This window comes from Crocodylus siamensis, chromosome 2 (genome assembly GCF_052110815.1).
Source record: "Crocodylus siamensis isolate JL-2025a chromosome 2, ASM5211081v1, whole genome shotgun sequence".
NCBI lineage: Eukaryota > Metazoa > Chordata > Crocodylia > Crocodylidae > Crocodylus > Crocodylus siamensis.
The window spans coordinates 269,438,384-269,455,878 of record NC_143396.1 but is presented as its reverse complement, the minus strand read 5'-3'; the positions used below and the strand labels follow the sequence as shown (position 1 = coordinate 269,455,878).

The 17,495-nt window shown below is 40.0% G+C and overlaps 1 protein-coding gene across 3 annotated transcripts in view; it reads left to right on the top strand.

Annotated features, from left to right (window-relative positions):
- Positions 1 to 12,606, top strand: part of ATG2B (autophagy related 2B) — a 71,801-nt gene extending 59,195 nt beyond the window's left edge. For all 3 annotated transcript variants that reach the window (XM_090033968.1, XM_090033969.1, XM_090033967.1), the window contains 8 exons: positions 740 to 818; positions 1,760 to 1,964; positions 3,900 to 3,969; positions 4,610 to 4,692; positions 5,307 to 5,428; positions 5,528 to 5,682; positions 6,852 to 7,001; positions 7,864 to 12,606. In XM_090033968.1, the coding sequence (XP_089890094.1) occupies positions 740 to 818; positions 1,760 to 1,964; positions 3,900 to 3,969; positions 4,610 to 4,692; positions 5,307 to 5,428; positions 5,528 to 5,682; positions 6,852 to 7,001; positions 7,864 to 8,094 (1,095 nt within the window). In that variant the 3' untranslated portion in view covers positions 8,095 to 12,606. The remainder of the gene's footprint in view (positions 1 to 739; positions 819 to 1,759; positions 1,965 to 3,899; positions 3,970 to 4,609; positions 4,693 to 5,306; positions 5,429 to 5,527; positions 5,683 to 6,851; positions 7,002 to 7,863) is intronic.
- The last annotated feature ends 4,889 nt before the right edge of the window (positions 12,607 to 17,495 follow it).

Sequence of the window (17,495 nt, the reverse complement as noted above, 5' to 3'; positions counted from 1 at the left end):
ATTGTGCCCTTTGAACGGTACAAGTTCTAAAAGCTTTTCGGGAAATTAGAATTAAAGAAGGAATAATACCAGTTATTAATAACACCAGTGACACTGATGATTCTTCATCTTGAATATTATATACAGCTCTGGACACCCATATTTAAAAATAACTAATTCAAACTGAAACTGGTGCAAAGAAGGGTTTTGAGGATGGCCAAGAGAATGGAGAGCTTATGCTTGAGGTGAATAAATGAGCTTGGTTTGCTAGGCCTAGCACAAGAAAAGCTGAGAAGAGGAGATGATTGTTGTCTATAAATGACTCGGGAATTAACACCAAGAAGGGAATAAAAGTGTAGCAGCTAAAAAAACATTTGCACAAGAGCAAATGTGTATAAGCAGCCCATGAATAATTTTAGGCTAGAAATTTAGAAAAAGTTTCTAACCTTCAGAGGATTAAAGTTTTGAAACAGCCTTTTAATAGGGCAGTGAAGGGAGAAACACCTAAGTGGTTTTGAAATGAACATTTTATTATTTTGTCAGAAGAATGATGTAAGGTTGTTGCTTGTAAAACTAAGGGACTCAATTAAATGACTGAAATGGTCCCTTCTACACCTGAGAGATTTTGAGATGGCTACTGAAGTGTGTCCCCCTTTTCAGTGCAGCAATAAAAAAATACAGGATTGTGGATAGTATGTTTCAGAGACTTACAGTGATTTGTATTCTTTTAGCCTGATTGTATCATATATCTTTACTTTAGGATGCCTTGTTTTTTCTGAAGGATTTTTTTACTAGCCTTTCTTCAGAAGTGGAACTATTAATGACACCAGATCCAGAAGGTAGATTTATTTATCTAATGCTATAACTCTTGCTTGTAATCTCTTTCTCTTCAAGCATATCTATGAATAAATACACATACACTCTGCCATGTCTGTGTGTCTTAGTACATTATGGTTAATCCATGTAGCTAAACAACTACGGAGCTTTGTGAAGGGTCTGTTAATTTTGTATTCTTGAGTTTTGTGGGTATTTACACAGGTCTTCAGTCTCTGTTAAAAGCAGGCAAAAACTCTTTCAAATTAGGCACCCCAAAACTGTAACGCTGTTAATGAACACTACTGAAATTGTTGTAACATGTATGTTTCACAGAATGTATAGACAGACAAAACAAATGTGTGCTTCCTTTCCTTTTCTCCTAAAGTGCATCAGTAATTTAAAGTTAGTCTTGGAGAAGAACTGTCATAGGTTTATATACAAGCGATATGAACTTTGTGACACATCAAAGTAGTACTTCAATCCAGCAGTGAGAAATTAAGGATTTTTTCTTTTTTTAACAAGTATTCCCCATTTGAGTACATTGTAGTACGTGCATACTTGTAACTAGCATTAGATCTTCTACTATTGTTGATGTAGCTTCCAGAAATGTCTAGACTGTAATGCTCTCTAGAGTTTTTATGAATGTTATGAACATGCAAAGATATACCTGAAGGTCTGAGCATTTTACCCAGTCTCTCAAAGAGACTAGGTGAAATTTTATTATCTCTCTCACTTTTTTTTTTTCTTTTAAGTAATTTTGGATAATGTGGGCACTTCCCATATTAAGAACATTTTATAAATATTATTCTCCCTGTGGAAATCCAGTATTCATAGGAAGACCATTTAAATCCAGCAACATGGATCCTTTTCATTAGACAAAAAACGCATATTGTACTGGCTGCTTGAAAATAAAATTAAAAATTATTAATTATTTGTTTACTGTATGCAACTTTTATTCTCTCAGTGAAAAAGTCTCCTGGTGCTGATGTAACCTGTACCTTACCCAGGCATTTCAGCAACTCCAAGGTCCCAAGTCCAGTCATTTCTTTCACAGTACACAAACAATCAAGCCAAAATGGTAGTACTGACTCTGTGGATGTGGTTAATGGAGATGACCATCATTTCTCTCATGAAATGGCATCATATGGGGATCAACCAATTTTTTTTAGGTAAGTTCTAGTCAAAGATTTTGAGCCTTGTGACTGTTCGGCCATTTTAATTACTATGTTAAAATATTGTATTACAGTAATTTTCAATTAGAATTAACAAGAATTATTTTGCTTTACATCTAATATTTTTATGTAGAGTTGCAAAGTACATGGAAAATTTTCTATTAATCTTACTGGGGTATAACAACCAGTAGATGCAAGGAAAAATCATGCCATGGGGTAGAGGAGTTTTAGAGTAATAAAATGTTGTGAAATGAGATTTAGGAGTTCTACAGGTGACTATAAAAATTGCACCGTATTCAGTTTTCTGCGCCATATTGAAATCTTTAGAGAGAGAGAGAGAGAGAGAGAGAGAGAGAGAGAGATCTGTATATACAGTAAAAGCTCTGTTATCCGGCATCCCCTGGGAATGGGCGGTGCCAGATAACAAAATATGTTGATTAATTGAGTGGCCCCAGCTGCCGCTTCTCCCTCCATGTCTGGGCCACCCCTCCCCCCACATTGCCACTCCTCCCACGGGCCCTGCGGGACAGGAAGGTGGGCCCCACACAGCCTGTTATGCCTCCAGGCTGTGGGGGCTTGGCAGTACAGGCTGCTTTGCCCCGGGCCTGGGAGGCTCAGAGAAACCGGAAGTGTCACAGTGGGCACTTCCAGTTTCACTTTATGTTACAAGTTGGCATGGTGGTTAGTGGAGCCATGCCAGCTTGTAACATGCTGGTTAACAGAACTTTTAGTGTGTGTGTGTGTGTGTGTGTGTGAAAATGGCTTAGTCTGTCTGTCCTTAATGCTCTTCATCAACTGTGTCTATGCTGCTGAGAGGGCAGCAAATGGCTGTGCAGGCCTGGGCAAGCACGGGGTGGGAGGAGGCAAATGGGGGGTGGGGTGGGGTGGGTTGGTCACAGTGGTGGTGTTGCCTGGCCCTGATGCCCCTCCATGCTTGGCAGGGCAGGGTTGCCTTGCACCCCACAACTTTTATCACCAACAGCCGGCAGGGAGGGAAGGGAGGCACGGAGGTGGGGAGAAGCCCTGCTGCTCAGAAGAGGAGGTAGAGGTGGGTGCGGGGAGGGAGTCCCTGCACCAGGGGCTGGAGGAGGAGGTGGCAGCAGCGGAGGGAGTGTTTACATGGCCACCCCATTGTAAAACTGGGGCTGGCCATGTAAACACTCCTATGAAGTCTGTCTTCCTTGATGGGCAATTGGCTAGCGTATGTATAACAATGAACTGTCTTTCTGTTAGCATGGCAGAATCAAGCTGTGGGAGAGTAAGCATGGTTCTGTGCTACTCTGTGTACCACCAATGGAACTGTTAGCTAAATTCCAGTTGGAGGGCCAAATACTGCCCTAATTTCACTTGTTAGATCCAATGGAGGTAGCTGTACTGATGAAAATGAGGGCAAGGTTTGGTTTCAACCAGGGGTATATGAACCTGCCCCCAAATCACTGGGGGACACACTCTCCCCATCCCCCTGCTCATCTGGCTGTTGGGGGACTCCTGGCTTCTTGACTGGCTGCCAGGGATACACTGACCCAAAAAGGTTGAAAACCCATGGTTTACAGGTACTCTTGTACTGGTGCAGTACTCAGAAAGAATACAGATGTGACTTCCTGATAGTCTGAATATTCAGATCTGTCAGTTATAAACAGTTTTATTACATTGTTAGCTTGAATTTGAAATCATTGAAACAAACATCAAACTCCTTTCCATTACATTTTTACAGGACCACAGAGTTGGCACATACTGTAATGTGCATGGTACTAGACACTATAGTGATTTTATGCCTTTAAAAAAAGTAATGTAAATTATAGCATGAGAGGCATTTATTTCTGTTTCATATAGTGGTTTTCCAGTTAAATGGATTAATTTGCCTCTCTCTCTGTCTCTCTCTCGCTCTCTCCCCCTCTCTCTCTCTAATTGGTTATCCTTTGTAAATTTCAGAGAATTTCGATTTGCCTCAGAAGTTCCAATACGACTTGATTACCATGGCAAACACGTATCGATGGATCAGGTTTGTTTACACTACTGAGACTATAAAAGCACAACTAATGCTTCTGTGTTTCTTTCCACTGGCTGAGTTATTCTTTATGCCACCTGCCCATTACTGATGTAATCTGGAGCAATTTTGAAACATTATTCCTATAAATGTTCAATAAAATTAAGTGTTGTTGAAATCTTAAATTGAGAAGAGAGATGGTTAGTTATGTTTAGTCTAAAGTTAGGGAAAAGGTAGGGTCATGAACCAGTCGTAGAATCTGATTAATTAGGTTGCTGTCTACAAAACCTCATGCTTCTCTGAACTAGTTAGTTTCCCTGTCCTACTTTCTAATTAAATTGAGAACAGAGGGTTAGAGTCTAGTGGATATAATTGACCTCCATTCAGCTCGGGCCAAGGTGACTAAGGCCAAGAGCCCTGCCTAAGTGGCCACAAGCATTCCGGTGATGCCTTGGATGCATTCCTTGACACACTTCCAAATTGTCGGAGAGCCTTGTACCATCCATAGATTCCTCTTATACCACCTAAGTTGCATGTCTCTTCTGCTTAGTCTTCGTACTCTATGACCTATGAAATGTATACAATAATATTTGAGTGTGATCCGGTTAGTTGTTTCCCAGCTGCAAAGTTTTTTTACTGAGTGTTTAACTTTCAGGGTACTTTAGCTGGGATTCTGATCGGTCTTGCTCAATTAAATTGCTCAGAGTTGAAGCTGAAGAGACTGTGCTATCGACATGGGTAAGTTTGCATAATTGTAGTGTGAAATATTTACTGCAAATTGCATGTAAATATTGTTTGTAACTAAATATAGCAGACAAAAAGTAAATACTGAGTTAGGTATAGTTAAAATTTAAAACATTTTTGCAATTATTTTATCAGCAGAAACTTCATTTTAATGGGTGCTGTCTTGTTTAAAGGCATTTGGTGCTATGACTTTGGCAGATTTGGGGGCTGACAGTTTACTAAAATGATTTGGTAAAAAAACATATCCATATTAAGGCCAGTACTTCAGTATATGATGACCGTCACATTAAAGCCTTAAAATGAAGTGTTTTCCTGAATAAAAGCCTAAAGAAGTAACATGGAGCTATATTGCTTATCTGTCAAGATTTTCAACAAGCTTTCTTCCTGCCCATTAACTCTTTAAACTGATGCTCCCAAGTGGAATTCTGTAATTTATTTGATGAGACTTAGACAAAAAACTGGGTCCTCCAAAAGTAGCAGAGCATGGCATTTTAACCTGGATTTCTCTAGTGTCAAAAAAATGTCTTTTTCTTTTCATTCAACAGACATGTGCCTCAAAATACGTCATCTTTTGTTTTCGTAATACTAATAATTCTGTTTGGTTTCAGTTTGTTGGGTGTGGATAAGTTATTCTCTTATGCTATTACTGAATGGCTTAATGATATAAAGAAAAACCAGCTGCCGGGAATCCTGGGAGGAGTAGGGCCCATGCATTCTTTAGTACAGTTAGGTGAGTTCAGTTCTGTCTCTCCAGATTTTAGGTGCCTCTTGAAGGTATGAGGGTTTATCTAACAAGTTACTAAGTATGGCATTCTGTCGGTAATTTCAGTTCAAGGTCTGAAGGATTTGGTGTGGCTACCAATAGAGCAGTACCGAAAGGATGGTCGTATTGTAAGAGGCTTTCAAAGAGGAGCAGCTTCCTTTGGTACTTCCACTGCAATGGCAGCTTTAGAGCTAACAAACAGGATGGTTCAAACTATACAGGTGTGTTTTGCATTATATTTGGGGTTAGACAAAGGAGGGCAAATTGTAGTAATAGGGAACAACTGAATACCCCAATTATGATCTAGGTGACACGGTAAAGCTGGGTGCAGGGTGCTGCACACAAAAAGGGCAGTCTTTGCCCTGGCATAGTAAAATTTGCTGTCATTTGATATAATTTGAAACACTTGCAACGCAGAAACATTGACACTAATAAAACAGCTAGAATGGGAGAAAATGGATTAGGATAAGTTTTTAAATGCACATGATTTTTATTTGCATATTGGTAGGCTGTTATTTTTTCAATGTTACAGCCTTAAATTGCTGAAGTGAATAGTTTTTGTTTGTATAATCTAAAATTCTTTTGACATGGAGACTGTTTACCACTGTTTCCAAATTCTTTATAACTTCAGTAAACATCAAAGTAACTTTATTTTAAAGTGAAAACAGTTTTAATGCCTCAGATAAAAAAAACTACATAATTTTAGTTCCTGAAGCTGCAAATGTTGCATATGCTTAACTTACTGCTGACTTCAATTGTCCATTGTCATTTATGCGAGTCAAGTTATTCACCTTCTTAGCTATCTGTAGGAGCTGAGCCTTGATTTTCAGTGTTTTTATTTTTGACTATTCAGTTTTCTAAAATTCTGAAAGATCCCTTAATAGTAATAACAACATAAACAACCATTTCACTATAAACTTTCAAGCTGAAATGACACACTTTCCAACTTAACTTACAAAGCCACAGCCCAATTTTAATTAATGATTTCTTTTCTTAAAGTTATTTAAATTGTCTTGATTAAATTACTCTACCTAGGTAAGTGTTATTGTCCCAATACTCTTGGATGAGAGAGGGGAGGGGGTAAGGCTTAATTTCCTTCTTTTTTGCTTGTGTGTGGTAATTTAGGCTATGAAAGAAAAGAGACTGTCTTGGGATGTAATATAAATATTCTAAGACTGTAGTTTCTCTTTAAATTACAGCTGCCCAGTGTTCTGACAGTTGAGAAGGGAGGAATGCATGAAAAATGTTATTTTTCACTCTTAAAAAAATAGCCGAATTCTCCTAGTATTCTGTCCACCTTGCAATTGTTATAAATTGGGCTGGTTTTGGTATGTGATCATGTGTATGTTATGATTCTATTAACTTATTTTTCATCTCTTCTAATCCCTAGGCAGCTGCAGAAACTGCTTATGATATGGTTTCCCCAGGCCCTAGTTGTATTGAGACAAAAAAGATGAAGCGATTATCTCGCTATCGCTTGGCTCATCAGCCAGTAGATCTGCGGGAAGGTGTGGCCAAAGCCTATAGTGTGGTAAAAGAGGTATGAGTAAATGCTGCTTATTTCCTTTTCCTTTTTTCCAAACCATATTTAAAAGTTGCTACTGCAAAATCTGCTATATGTAAAATGGTATTAAAACATGGTTTTGAAATTATAAGACTATCAGTTTGAAATGTGCAGCCTGGCTTGGTAGACTTCATTGTGTAGAAAAGGCTTGCGAGAAGATTTGAGAAAAATCGTTAAACCAGGGCAGCCTGAAAAGGGAATCAATTAAATGAGGTAAATTTAATGAACTGTATTTTACAGATTTTTCTTTTCCTACTGAATATCAAATACCTCAGAAGGATATAAAACTAACTTTTGACAATGTTTAGCACTAACTTTCAGTATTTACTATTTAAGCAATTGCCTGTGCATAAAACAAATGTATGAGTCGTGGATTGTGATGCGTTTTAAGTATGGACAGTTAGGTGAGTTGTGGCTATTGTTTTGTAGCTTAGTTGCATGCTCGATATTTTCCATAAGTAAATGTCCACTGTTTTTAGTCTGATTGTTATTTGGAGTGATCTTTATGGAGTGAAGAAAGGATGTAAGATCGCTTTTACTGAGAGGGGAAGCATTCAGTGAACGCAGTCAGCTTGGAAAAGTATCTTTTACGCTGATTGCTTGCAGCTTCTACCTCCGCTGCCTGAGAAATTCTATAAGCAGTTATATTAGATCGTTCTTCCTACACTTTTAGTAAGTATTGGATAAAATGAATGTTTAGACCCAAACTAAACTGTGTAGGTATAGTCTGTTGATGAAATTCACAAAAATAATCTCTGCTGAGTAATTTAAATCACTGACAAAATTAGAAGGGGGGTGGATTTTCTCTTGGGTAACCACTCGTTGTTGATCTTTCAAGGGGATTACAGATACTGCCCAGACCATCTACGAAACTGCTGCTCGTGAGCATGAAAACAGAGGGGTAACTGGAGCAGTGGGAGGAGTCCTCCGCCAAATTCCACCAGCTGTCGTGAAGCCTCTCATCGTTGCAACAGAGGCAACATCAAATGTGTTAGGTGGAATGCGAAACCAAATCAGGCCAGATGTACGTCAAGAAGAGTCTCAAAAATGGCGTCTTGGGGAGGACTGATATTTTGAATCTGGCTCAGCATGAGGCTGGGAGTATAAGAGATGACGTCCAAATGGCAGCTGTAGATGGAACTCATTTCATTATGCTCATCTCAGGAACGGAAGAGGTTTTCAAACAACTTGATAGCAGAACATCCAACCAAAAACTTCAGCAATGAAAAGCAAAGTGGTACTTCTTGTGGACATGCTGTGTGTTACCAAACCATTTGGTAGCTAGTGCCAAATATGGTGGAGCATTTGCTGCCAAGTTAAAGACATGCTTGCTTTATTTCATTTACCATGTTTTCCTTGGTACATTTGATGTGTCATTAACAGCAGTCCATTTGGTCACACTAGATATATTTTAAAATGTTTTCTTGAGCATGCTCAAACTGTCTTCAATAAAGGGCTCCACAGATGCTTTTTGGTAACTGAAAGATAAAAGTTTTAACTTGTGATGTGATCGGGAAGCCATGATATGGAAGCAGATAGGATTTTTATGATTTTGTGGTGATGAACATTGCTTTTAGTATAAGACATAAAACAAGGGCAATCTCTCAGTAACTGTTCAGAATTTAGACTCATTTTTTCTGAACAAGAATTGTTCCTTCTAAATATCAAACTCCTATTTTTTTGTGGGTTTTTGAAGAACCTGAATGTTGCAGACATGTTCTGTTGCGTTGCACTTTAAAGAATATGCCTGTATATTGTGCTTTTTTTATAGTGTTAATAAAATGTAATGTGCATTATCCTTTTATGTGGTTTAGAGACTTATGCAAATTATTGAAAGGGACATCATTAGATGAAGACCCTAAAAAACAGAACACAGAATAAGATGTCTTACATTTGTTTAAGCTACTCCTGATAAAAGAGGTACCAGTTTCTTTGTCTTCTTGTCTACCAACAGCTATGCCGAAAATAGCTGTACTCTTAAATAGAAGGCTATTACAGTATTGTGTTAGGTAGGAGGAGTTTCTTGGCAAGATGAGGTCCCTAAACCAAGTAACAATATTTCATTTAATAATTAAAATGTTATGTAGCATGTATTTTAATAAGCTACCTTTCATTTAAAGATTCCATTGTTGCACAGGAGTGTTATGGCACTCTAACAACATGGCATTTTTAAAAATTCCTTTAGTACAGTGTTGATTATCTAAATGTCACGAAGGGACATAAATTAAAATAAGCTAATTAATATTGCGGGTAATCCATGTTTGTTAGATCCATAAAGAAGAAACAAAAACTCAGAATTGATCTTGACATTGTTTCCAGGTTCCCTGGGAACCCAATTGTCACTTAAGGGCAGGGCCTGGGCAGATCCTATTGATGATGTATGGATAGTAGGTGAACAGGCAAAACTGCTGAGAATGAGCTGTAGAGTAAACCCCCTATACCTGGACTTCTGTAACAAGTTGGGGAGACAGAAGGCGGGGAGGAAAATCCTCCCAATTGTTGACAGTTTGAGAGTGGGGGATGATTAGCTAACCCCTCAGTTGATACAGTTGCTGTCCTTGCCAAATAGAAGCAGTGCAGACTTGCTACATGCAGTTCTCTGCTAGAGAAAGGAATGCTTAAGAAGCTTTCAAGGTGTTAAGCAAGGAATGGGCCTTCCTCCCTTATTTTTTTTTCCCTGCCAGCAACAACGCTGCACTTAGTGCATGATCCCTCATGGAAAATAGCAAAAGGTACTTGCTGGATGGAGAGGAAGAACCGTGGCCTACTTGCCCTAGCAGTTTGCTACCCATTCCTAAGTAGTAGTTGAAGGACAGCAGAGTGACTTTATAGCTGAGCAACCTATAAAGAAAACTGCCAGTTTGACTTCTACTTTTAACATTCTTCTCGTAAACAGATGTTCAGTTAAAATCCATGTTTTGATCAGAACAGCATACTGCTGGCTTTGCTTTATATCTAAAGAATGCATTTAATTGTGGTACTCCTGTTGAAATGACTGGTTGTCTTGTCCCAACTGAGCAGATGCAATTAAAAAAACAACACCTGAAGATTAATAGCATGAATGACTGTACTGTAATAAAAATGCTTGTGGCATCTTGTGTGTGTTTCCCCTCACCTAATCAATATTTGGCAATTTCTTTATTTTATACCAATAACCACTTGGTGCCTCTTGAATGCATCATCACTAAGTGGATTTATGCTAACAGTTATAATCATTATATAGTACAGCATTAGTTGTTACTATGTGCTATTACCAGGCTACATGATTTCTCTTAGAAATATTCCAGCATAGAAACCAAGCTGGTTAGGTGTAGCCCAGTTATTTGGAGTATATCCTACCTCCACAGCAGCATAGTTCTGCATATCTGTCATATACATAAACTCTTTTACATAGCTGAACTTAAGAAGTCGTTCATTTTGTTTTCAAATTTTTCATGATCGAAGTTTACAGTAATGCACTTAGAATATATTTTCTATCCAGAGACATGCTGTCAAGGTCAAATAGTATATTTTTATAAGCTGCCTCTTTTGCGGTCTGTTAATAGTGCACAGTTTTAAACTTCACTTTTCACTTTTTCTATTGTCTGAGTCTTTACATTTCATTCATACTGCTTAATGAAACCAGTCTTTTAATGGCCAGCTGCTTGGTTTACATGCTCTATACAGGCATACCACAAAGTAAATACCATGCCCTTCCCAAATGCCATTCTAATCTTCCTCCCCTGCCTCATCCGGTGCTCTGTTTTCTGCTCTGTCCTGTTTGCCACTGTGCTGCCTACCACCTTCCCAGTCCATCACATGCAATGTACAGAGGGTCCCCTTGCTACTTTTTTGTTTGCCACAAGTTGGCAATTGGCACTGTCTAATGTGTTATGAATGCTGCAGGGGAATTTTTTAATATTACAACAAGAATAACAACGTTTAAATTAAGACAGTGTCCCCTTAAGATGTTCTGAAATGTGGACAATCTATGCTCTCAATCAAAAAAAAAATTGTAGAACATGTACAAAAAGGGATTCACCAGATATACTGTACATTACTATAAGTGTGTTGAGTACTTTACAAAATGAGTTCCCTGCATCATAGATGATATATCAGGAGTGGACAGATATAGTGCTACAGTTCTCCATTAGCATGAGGAGGTTTGTCACCGGGTTATCAGACTTTTGAATTCTCCACTGTAAAAACTCCAGTTTAGTTACTAACATTTTTCATGACTCTTAGGGAGTATAAGCAGGTGCAATCTGTTCAATCTACATATCACATGGATGTAAAATAATGTACACAGCTTGATGTTTTGCCTTTTTCCATACAAAAACTCAATAAAGTTATTGAGTCAACTGACACTATCTTTACTATTGTGTAGTCTGATGTTGTCCAGAGAGACAGGCTTAGAACTGTCATCTTCATTTTCTTAAGCTTCTTGGCATGTAGAATACTAGTGACAGGTGTCCTGGAATTACCTGAGAGCTTTTCTGTCTTTCTAAGAAAGCCTCTTTATAAACACCTCGCCTGGGATTGAAAAGAACCTGTGACCACTTCCACTCAGAGGAGACTTTCTCGTATTAATTGAAAGCTGCTAAATTTCAGGACGGAATGCAATTCTAATGATGCAGTGTATTCAATACTCGCTTTCTGATTCAGGAGGTTAGGACAGGTCATCAGTGATTCCACACATTGGTGGATGGTAGATGTATTCATCTTCCATCAGTGAAAGAACATGGGTGTGGGGGTTAATCTTTTAATTGCTCCTGGTTATTTTATCCATGTTTCAATGTCTGATGTAGCTAACAGGAGATGGGTTTCCTTGATAGAACAAAATGCCATTTAATGGCAAGATGGCATCAAGAAGCTAAATTCCTTTTTTTCTGGACTTGTTCCAGACACCTGAAAATGTGACACCTGAATTATTTCAACTACATTCAAATATGTTTATTTGCAAAACAACAGTGAAATCCAGAAGTTAGTTTAGATTAGTACATATTCCTAAATGTCTCAGATTTCACAGCAATATAAGCTTCTTCAACATAAGGATGGTAGATACTAAGTCAGTTTAGCTGCATCTTTTCATCTAGTTCTAATCTGTGTCTAGTTTTCAGTCTCTGCTGTTTTAACTTTGCTTTAAATCTTGCTGATCTTGTTTACAATAAAGTAATCACAAAATTAGTTTAAAATGTTAATTGTGCATTTATACTGGATTTCTTAAAGCTAATACAGCTTAGACAAAAGAGGAATGGTTTGTGTATATGTATCTGTATATTTTTTACATATTTGTAGTCAAAGTAGTTTTGTGGCATTGTTTGTATATAGTTTGCTAGTGTAAAGCCTGTATAATCTTATGAAATCAGAAACCACTCTTGAAGGGAATTTAAATATTTAATTTTCCTTTTTTGCTTAAAGTACTTGTACCCTCAATACATGTTTGAGAACTATTTTTAGATCATAAGTTCACCAATCTTGATGTATATTTTAGTATATTAAAATGGTAAAAGGCCTTCTACAAATAGGCTCCTCTGTTAAATATATTTAACAAAAAACTGTGGATTGTTGATACATGAATAAACATCATAATCTTCCTTGAGTCAGTTTTCACTCCTAAATGTATATACTTAGTGTAGACTATGACTACAGAAGATTTGACTCTTAAAAGTATTTAGCCGCCTTCCGTACCCAGTTATTTGGCATTAAATGTTCTTACATATTGTTTGCATATAAGATTGCACAGGTATACATAATCCTAACTTTATGCTGCTTTGCAGTGTAATGCAACCCTATTGTTCATACGCGTTCTGAAACATTCTTAAAACTACATGAACACATACGGACAGACAGCTTGAATCTGGAGGGGATCTGGGACAGAAGTTCAATAAACTGATTTAACCTAAACTGGTTAAGTCCGATTTATTTTCATCCAGGTTTATTTTTAAAACGTTTCAGTCATTTTGAAACCATTTCATGTGCACTGAACGTCTGTTGTGTTACAGATTTGGACTGGTTTCTGATCACTTATACTGGCTTGAGTGAAACTTCTGTCCCTCTCCCTCCAGACAGTAGCCTCTATCATGCAACCCAAATGCATTCCCAGAATATTATCCATTCAGTGCACTGCGTATGGCCTGGGTCCTGTAGGGAAAAAGATAACCACAGAAAAAAATGCACAAACATTGAAACAGGTGTACAGCTTTTTACTTTGGATTAAAGCATAAAGCATTCTTCACTCTCAGAAGTAGCTGGTTTCTTTTCCTAAAAGATTTACAAATATATTTTACCCTAGATAAAAGTACTCGGAGGAAAACACCAGCCTGGATTGTCTGACAATTGGGTGAACAACTGATTACACACTGGAAAGTGTCAGGAAAATTTGATTATGAAATATATGCATTTTACCATGTGCACCTATACTGCAGAGCGTAAGTCTCAATATCTTGTTTGTAAGCTCTGTGGAAGGAATTGTATCTGCTAGTCGAAGGCTTTCCAAGGATGGGCTCTCTGGAACTTACAGGAAGTCGGGGTTCAAGCTTCCCCATTTCTGAGCTTTGTGTTCTGGGGAGTGCCCCAGATGCCCCCACAGGCTAGACTCACTTCTTTGCCTGGATCTAAACCTTTAGTTCCCCCATGTGCTCAGATGAACTCTGGAGAGCAGCCTGTTGTAGTGGGGTTTCAAGCAAGCTGAAATTGCAGCCATGAAGGTATAGGTAAATACCAAAAGAGGTTTGTTTCTCTTAAGCTATCACAATACCAGGAAGAGCTGGTGCCTCGCTGTCTCCAGACTAGTCAAAAGGAAGAAGACTGAGAAACCACAGGCTCTTTGTATGGAATACCAATCTGGATAACAGCACCTGGTCCTGCTGGCCTGCAGTTTGAACCCAGATCATCTGGAGACCTTGCAAACTGGAGAGTTGATCTTTTCCTGTAAGTCATTTTTTTTTCTCCTTACAGGTGATTAGAGAGGACTACCCACTTCTTTATTGTTTATTTCTGTAACACTTCCAAAGTTTCCTTCTAGTTCCTTTCCCAAGAGCTTTTCAGTTTGGGAATTAATCTCTGGCAATTCAGGTGCCAAATAAACTCTTACAAGCCAAAACATATGTTTACTTATTTGCAAAAAAAAATTAGGTTGACCTGTCTGCAAAAGCAAGTGGAAAGAGCTGCCAAAGGTTAGGCATGCACACATACATGGAAACAACCTTTGTGCAGATACAAAAAAGAAGGAAAAAAATCAAAACAAAAAAAGGATACAATGTAAACCTCTGCACCACTGTAACCTACTGGAATCTGCTGTAGATTTAACCCAGGAAAAAACAGCAATAGAAATAAACAGGTGCAACTTCACCAGCATAAGTACTGTGTGTTATTGGGGATGCCCATTTACCTAATGCAAACAGTCTGTCACATCTACTCCCCACTACCTAGTGGTGAGGCCACTGTAACAGCTGCCCTGGGATAACTAATTGTTGGTCTATTCTAGACCCTGGTGTAATTTGCATCAGTGTAAAAAATTAAAATAATGAAAAAAAAATCACTGCAAGTTACACCAGTGTTAATCTACTGTGTGTCCAGGGTCTAAATTAGCAAGTGCTTTGGGACCGGAACCATTGCTTTTGTTCTATGTTAGTACAGCGGTCCCATGATGAGGTCTCCATCTATGAATACTGCTCCCAGACACAATGGTAGTACAGGTAATAAATATGTGCAGCTTTCCATAGCTCAGGGTTTCAAAGATATGTCCTACAGGCTGGATCCAAGCCACTGAACCCTGCCATCCAGGCCGAGGTGCTGCCTGTGGGCCTCAGACTGGCCCCACATGTTGGTCCAGGCCAGTCCAAGGTGTGTGCTGCATGAAGTGCACAGGTTCGGTCTGGAGTGTGCACTGCATGTAGGGCCTACACGTGACCACCCCTGGACACTGAACCCAGTGTGCAGGGCCAGTCTGTATGTGTGGACCAGCCCTGGACCCCTCATCCAGCCCAACTAGATGAGTTCGATACCTGTGCTCTAGGTAAGTGAAAAGGGACTGCAGGAAATGATTCAATAACAGATAAACTGGCCAAGATCAAACTGGCTCAGACTTTACATACACAGGACATTGAAAATCTGCTTTGCAACCTTGACAAATCACTCCATTTCTGTGCCTCTTGTTTCCTTCCAGCCCTTTGCCCATCTATGTAGATTGCAGACTCTTCATGATGTTTGTACAGTGCCTAACACCATGGCCTCTAACCTTGATTGCAGCCTCTATGCATTACCACCTGTAAGCAAGAAATATAATTATGGCTATTTTTAAGCAAGATGGTCTCCAACTCTGGAGAAGCAGAAGATTGATTGTACCAGATCCATTGCAGTTTAAGTCTTTGGCCATCGGGGCAAAGTGAGAACAGGTTGTAAGGATGCAAGTGCCCAATTGGATTGCAACAATCAATGGGAAAAATGATAGAAAAACAAATTGCAGATGGTGGTGAAGCAAAACGAATGTGCCTGCTTCACGGGAAAGCTCCAGTGGAATGAAAATTCCCTGAGGTTATTTGCCTTATTTAAACAAAGGGAATACAGCTTGAGATTTTGTGGGTATTTTAGCAGGCAGTGTCCCCACCACTGCACTGTGCTATGCTTAGTGTTTTGAGGGCCCTGAAACAGCAAAAACTTAATATGGTTGTAACAGGGGCCTTTGGGGCTGGTCTGCCATTGGCCCGCCCACCTGTTTCTGAGTCAACTGCCCGCCTCCACTCCTGCCATGCCTTGTTGTTTCATAATTGGTTCTAATAAGGCAGGAGGCTGCCCATTCTTTTCCCAAAGCTAGGGGGCACCATCTGCAGCTCCATTCCTCCCCTACACCGTAGCCCAAGCCTTGCAGATGGCATCCAGGTGACATAATCCTCCCAGCCTACAGCCAGACCAAGCTGAGCCCTCGTTGTCAGGCCTTAGACACATGCAGTCATACCACCCTCGGGCCTCTCATACTCCATCCCCTTTCATGCATCAACAACTTATACCTCTTTGCTCCCTCTCAGAGTGGGCCTCTTTAGCCATAGGTTTTATCTAGCTTACACCTTGGGTGGCAGGCATACCATCTTTTGGGCCTCTCCTGTGACCCTCACTGGGGTAGTGGCCAGTCAATTACCTGACCAGAGCCAAGCTTGCCCTGGCCCCTCCCCGGGGCAACTATACAAACTCATGCACATCACACCAGGCTCCCAGCCCTCTGATTTCCCCCTCGCTGGGGCGCCGCATCTCTGCCCCCTCCTGAGACTACAGGGCTTTGCTCTCCCGTGGGGGGCGGGGTCAGGGGCTGTCGCTGGGCCTGGCCCCAACTGCTACCCACAGTGATGTGGGGGCTAGGGGTTATTGAGGCATCCCAGCCTGCCTTCCACTGGGGTGGTAACTGGTCTGGTATTTTCATGGAGGCTTCTGCACCACTGGGAGCCCCAACAGGCCACCCACTCCCGGCAGGGTGCAGTTTGCTCCTACCTGAAGATGTTCCATTCATCAGTTCAGCCAGGCAATGTTTCTGCCTGGCCTGCCAGCAACAATCTGCTCTGTTTATATAGGCAGCCAGTATTTCAAAATGGCTGCCGCAATCAAGTACCTGCAAGCTATTTGGCTCGGCCCTAAAAGTGGCAGGCGCCATCAGTGCCCTGCCACAATGGTATAGATACACTGTGCCAACAAGGACAGTGAACACTGGGGATGAAAACTGATCCCCCCCTTGCAATAAGAGAGCTTGTGCGAAACAAGGGCAGGGGCGAACTAGAGGGTTACCCAACATGCCGTAATTATAGTGCATCAGAGCAGACTCAGTTAATCGAGTCTGCTGGAGCATGGTAATTACCGTGCTCCAGCAAACTCCCACATCACATGAATCAGCTTCCCTGTGCTAAAAAAGGCACCAGGGCCACTTTTGATGAGCTTTAATTAAAGTGTCCCTGTCACCATTTTTCAGCAGGGGGACGCTGATACATGTGACACTCCACACGCTTTAATTACATTGGCTCTCAGATCCGCTCTAATTAAAGCGCCACCCCCCTTCTCCCAGATTACATGTGTAAACGCCTATAGTGATGAGCCACACAAATTGGTTCTTTGTGCTGGAAACGTGGATCCTGGCATCATTTACCTTTTCAGTAACTTTTAGCTTTTCCATACAAGGAGTTCAGGATTTCCTGGAACTGCTCAGTAATACAGAGTATTACCATGTCATGTCCCTGTACTCCCAGTGCCAAGGGCATCATTCAGAATGCTGAAATTATCAGTCCATCTCTTAACCTCAGATCATTTTTTAAACTTGAGGTCTTCACAGATGCTACTAGCTCATCTGCCTCTGGGCTTCCTGTAGCTTAATGTTATGAAAATACTGTTGACCTTTTGTGGCTTGCAGCTGCTTTGTCCTGTCTCTGAGCACTAATACTTTTAGGCCATCTCTACATGTTACATGTAGTATGCAATGATTTGGTTAATTGCACAATTAACTTAGAC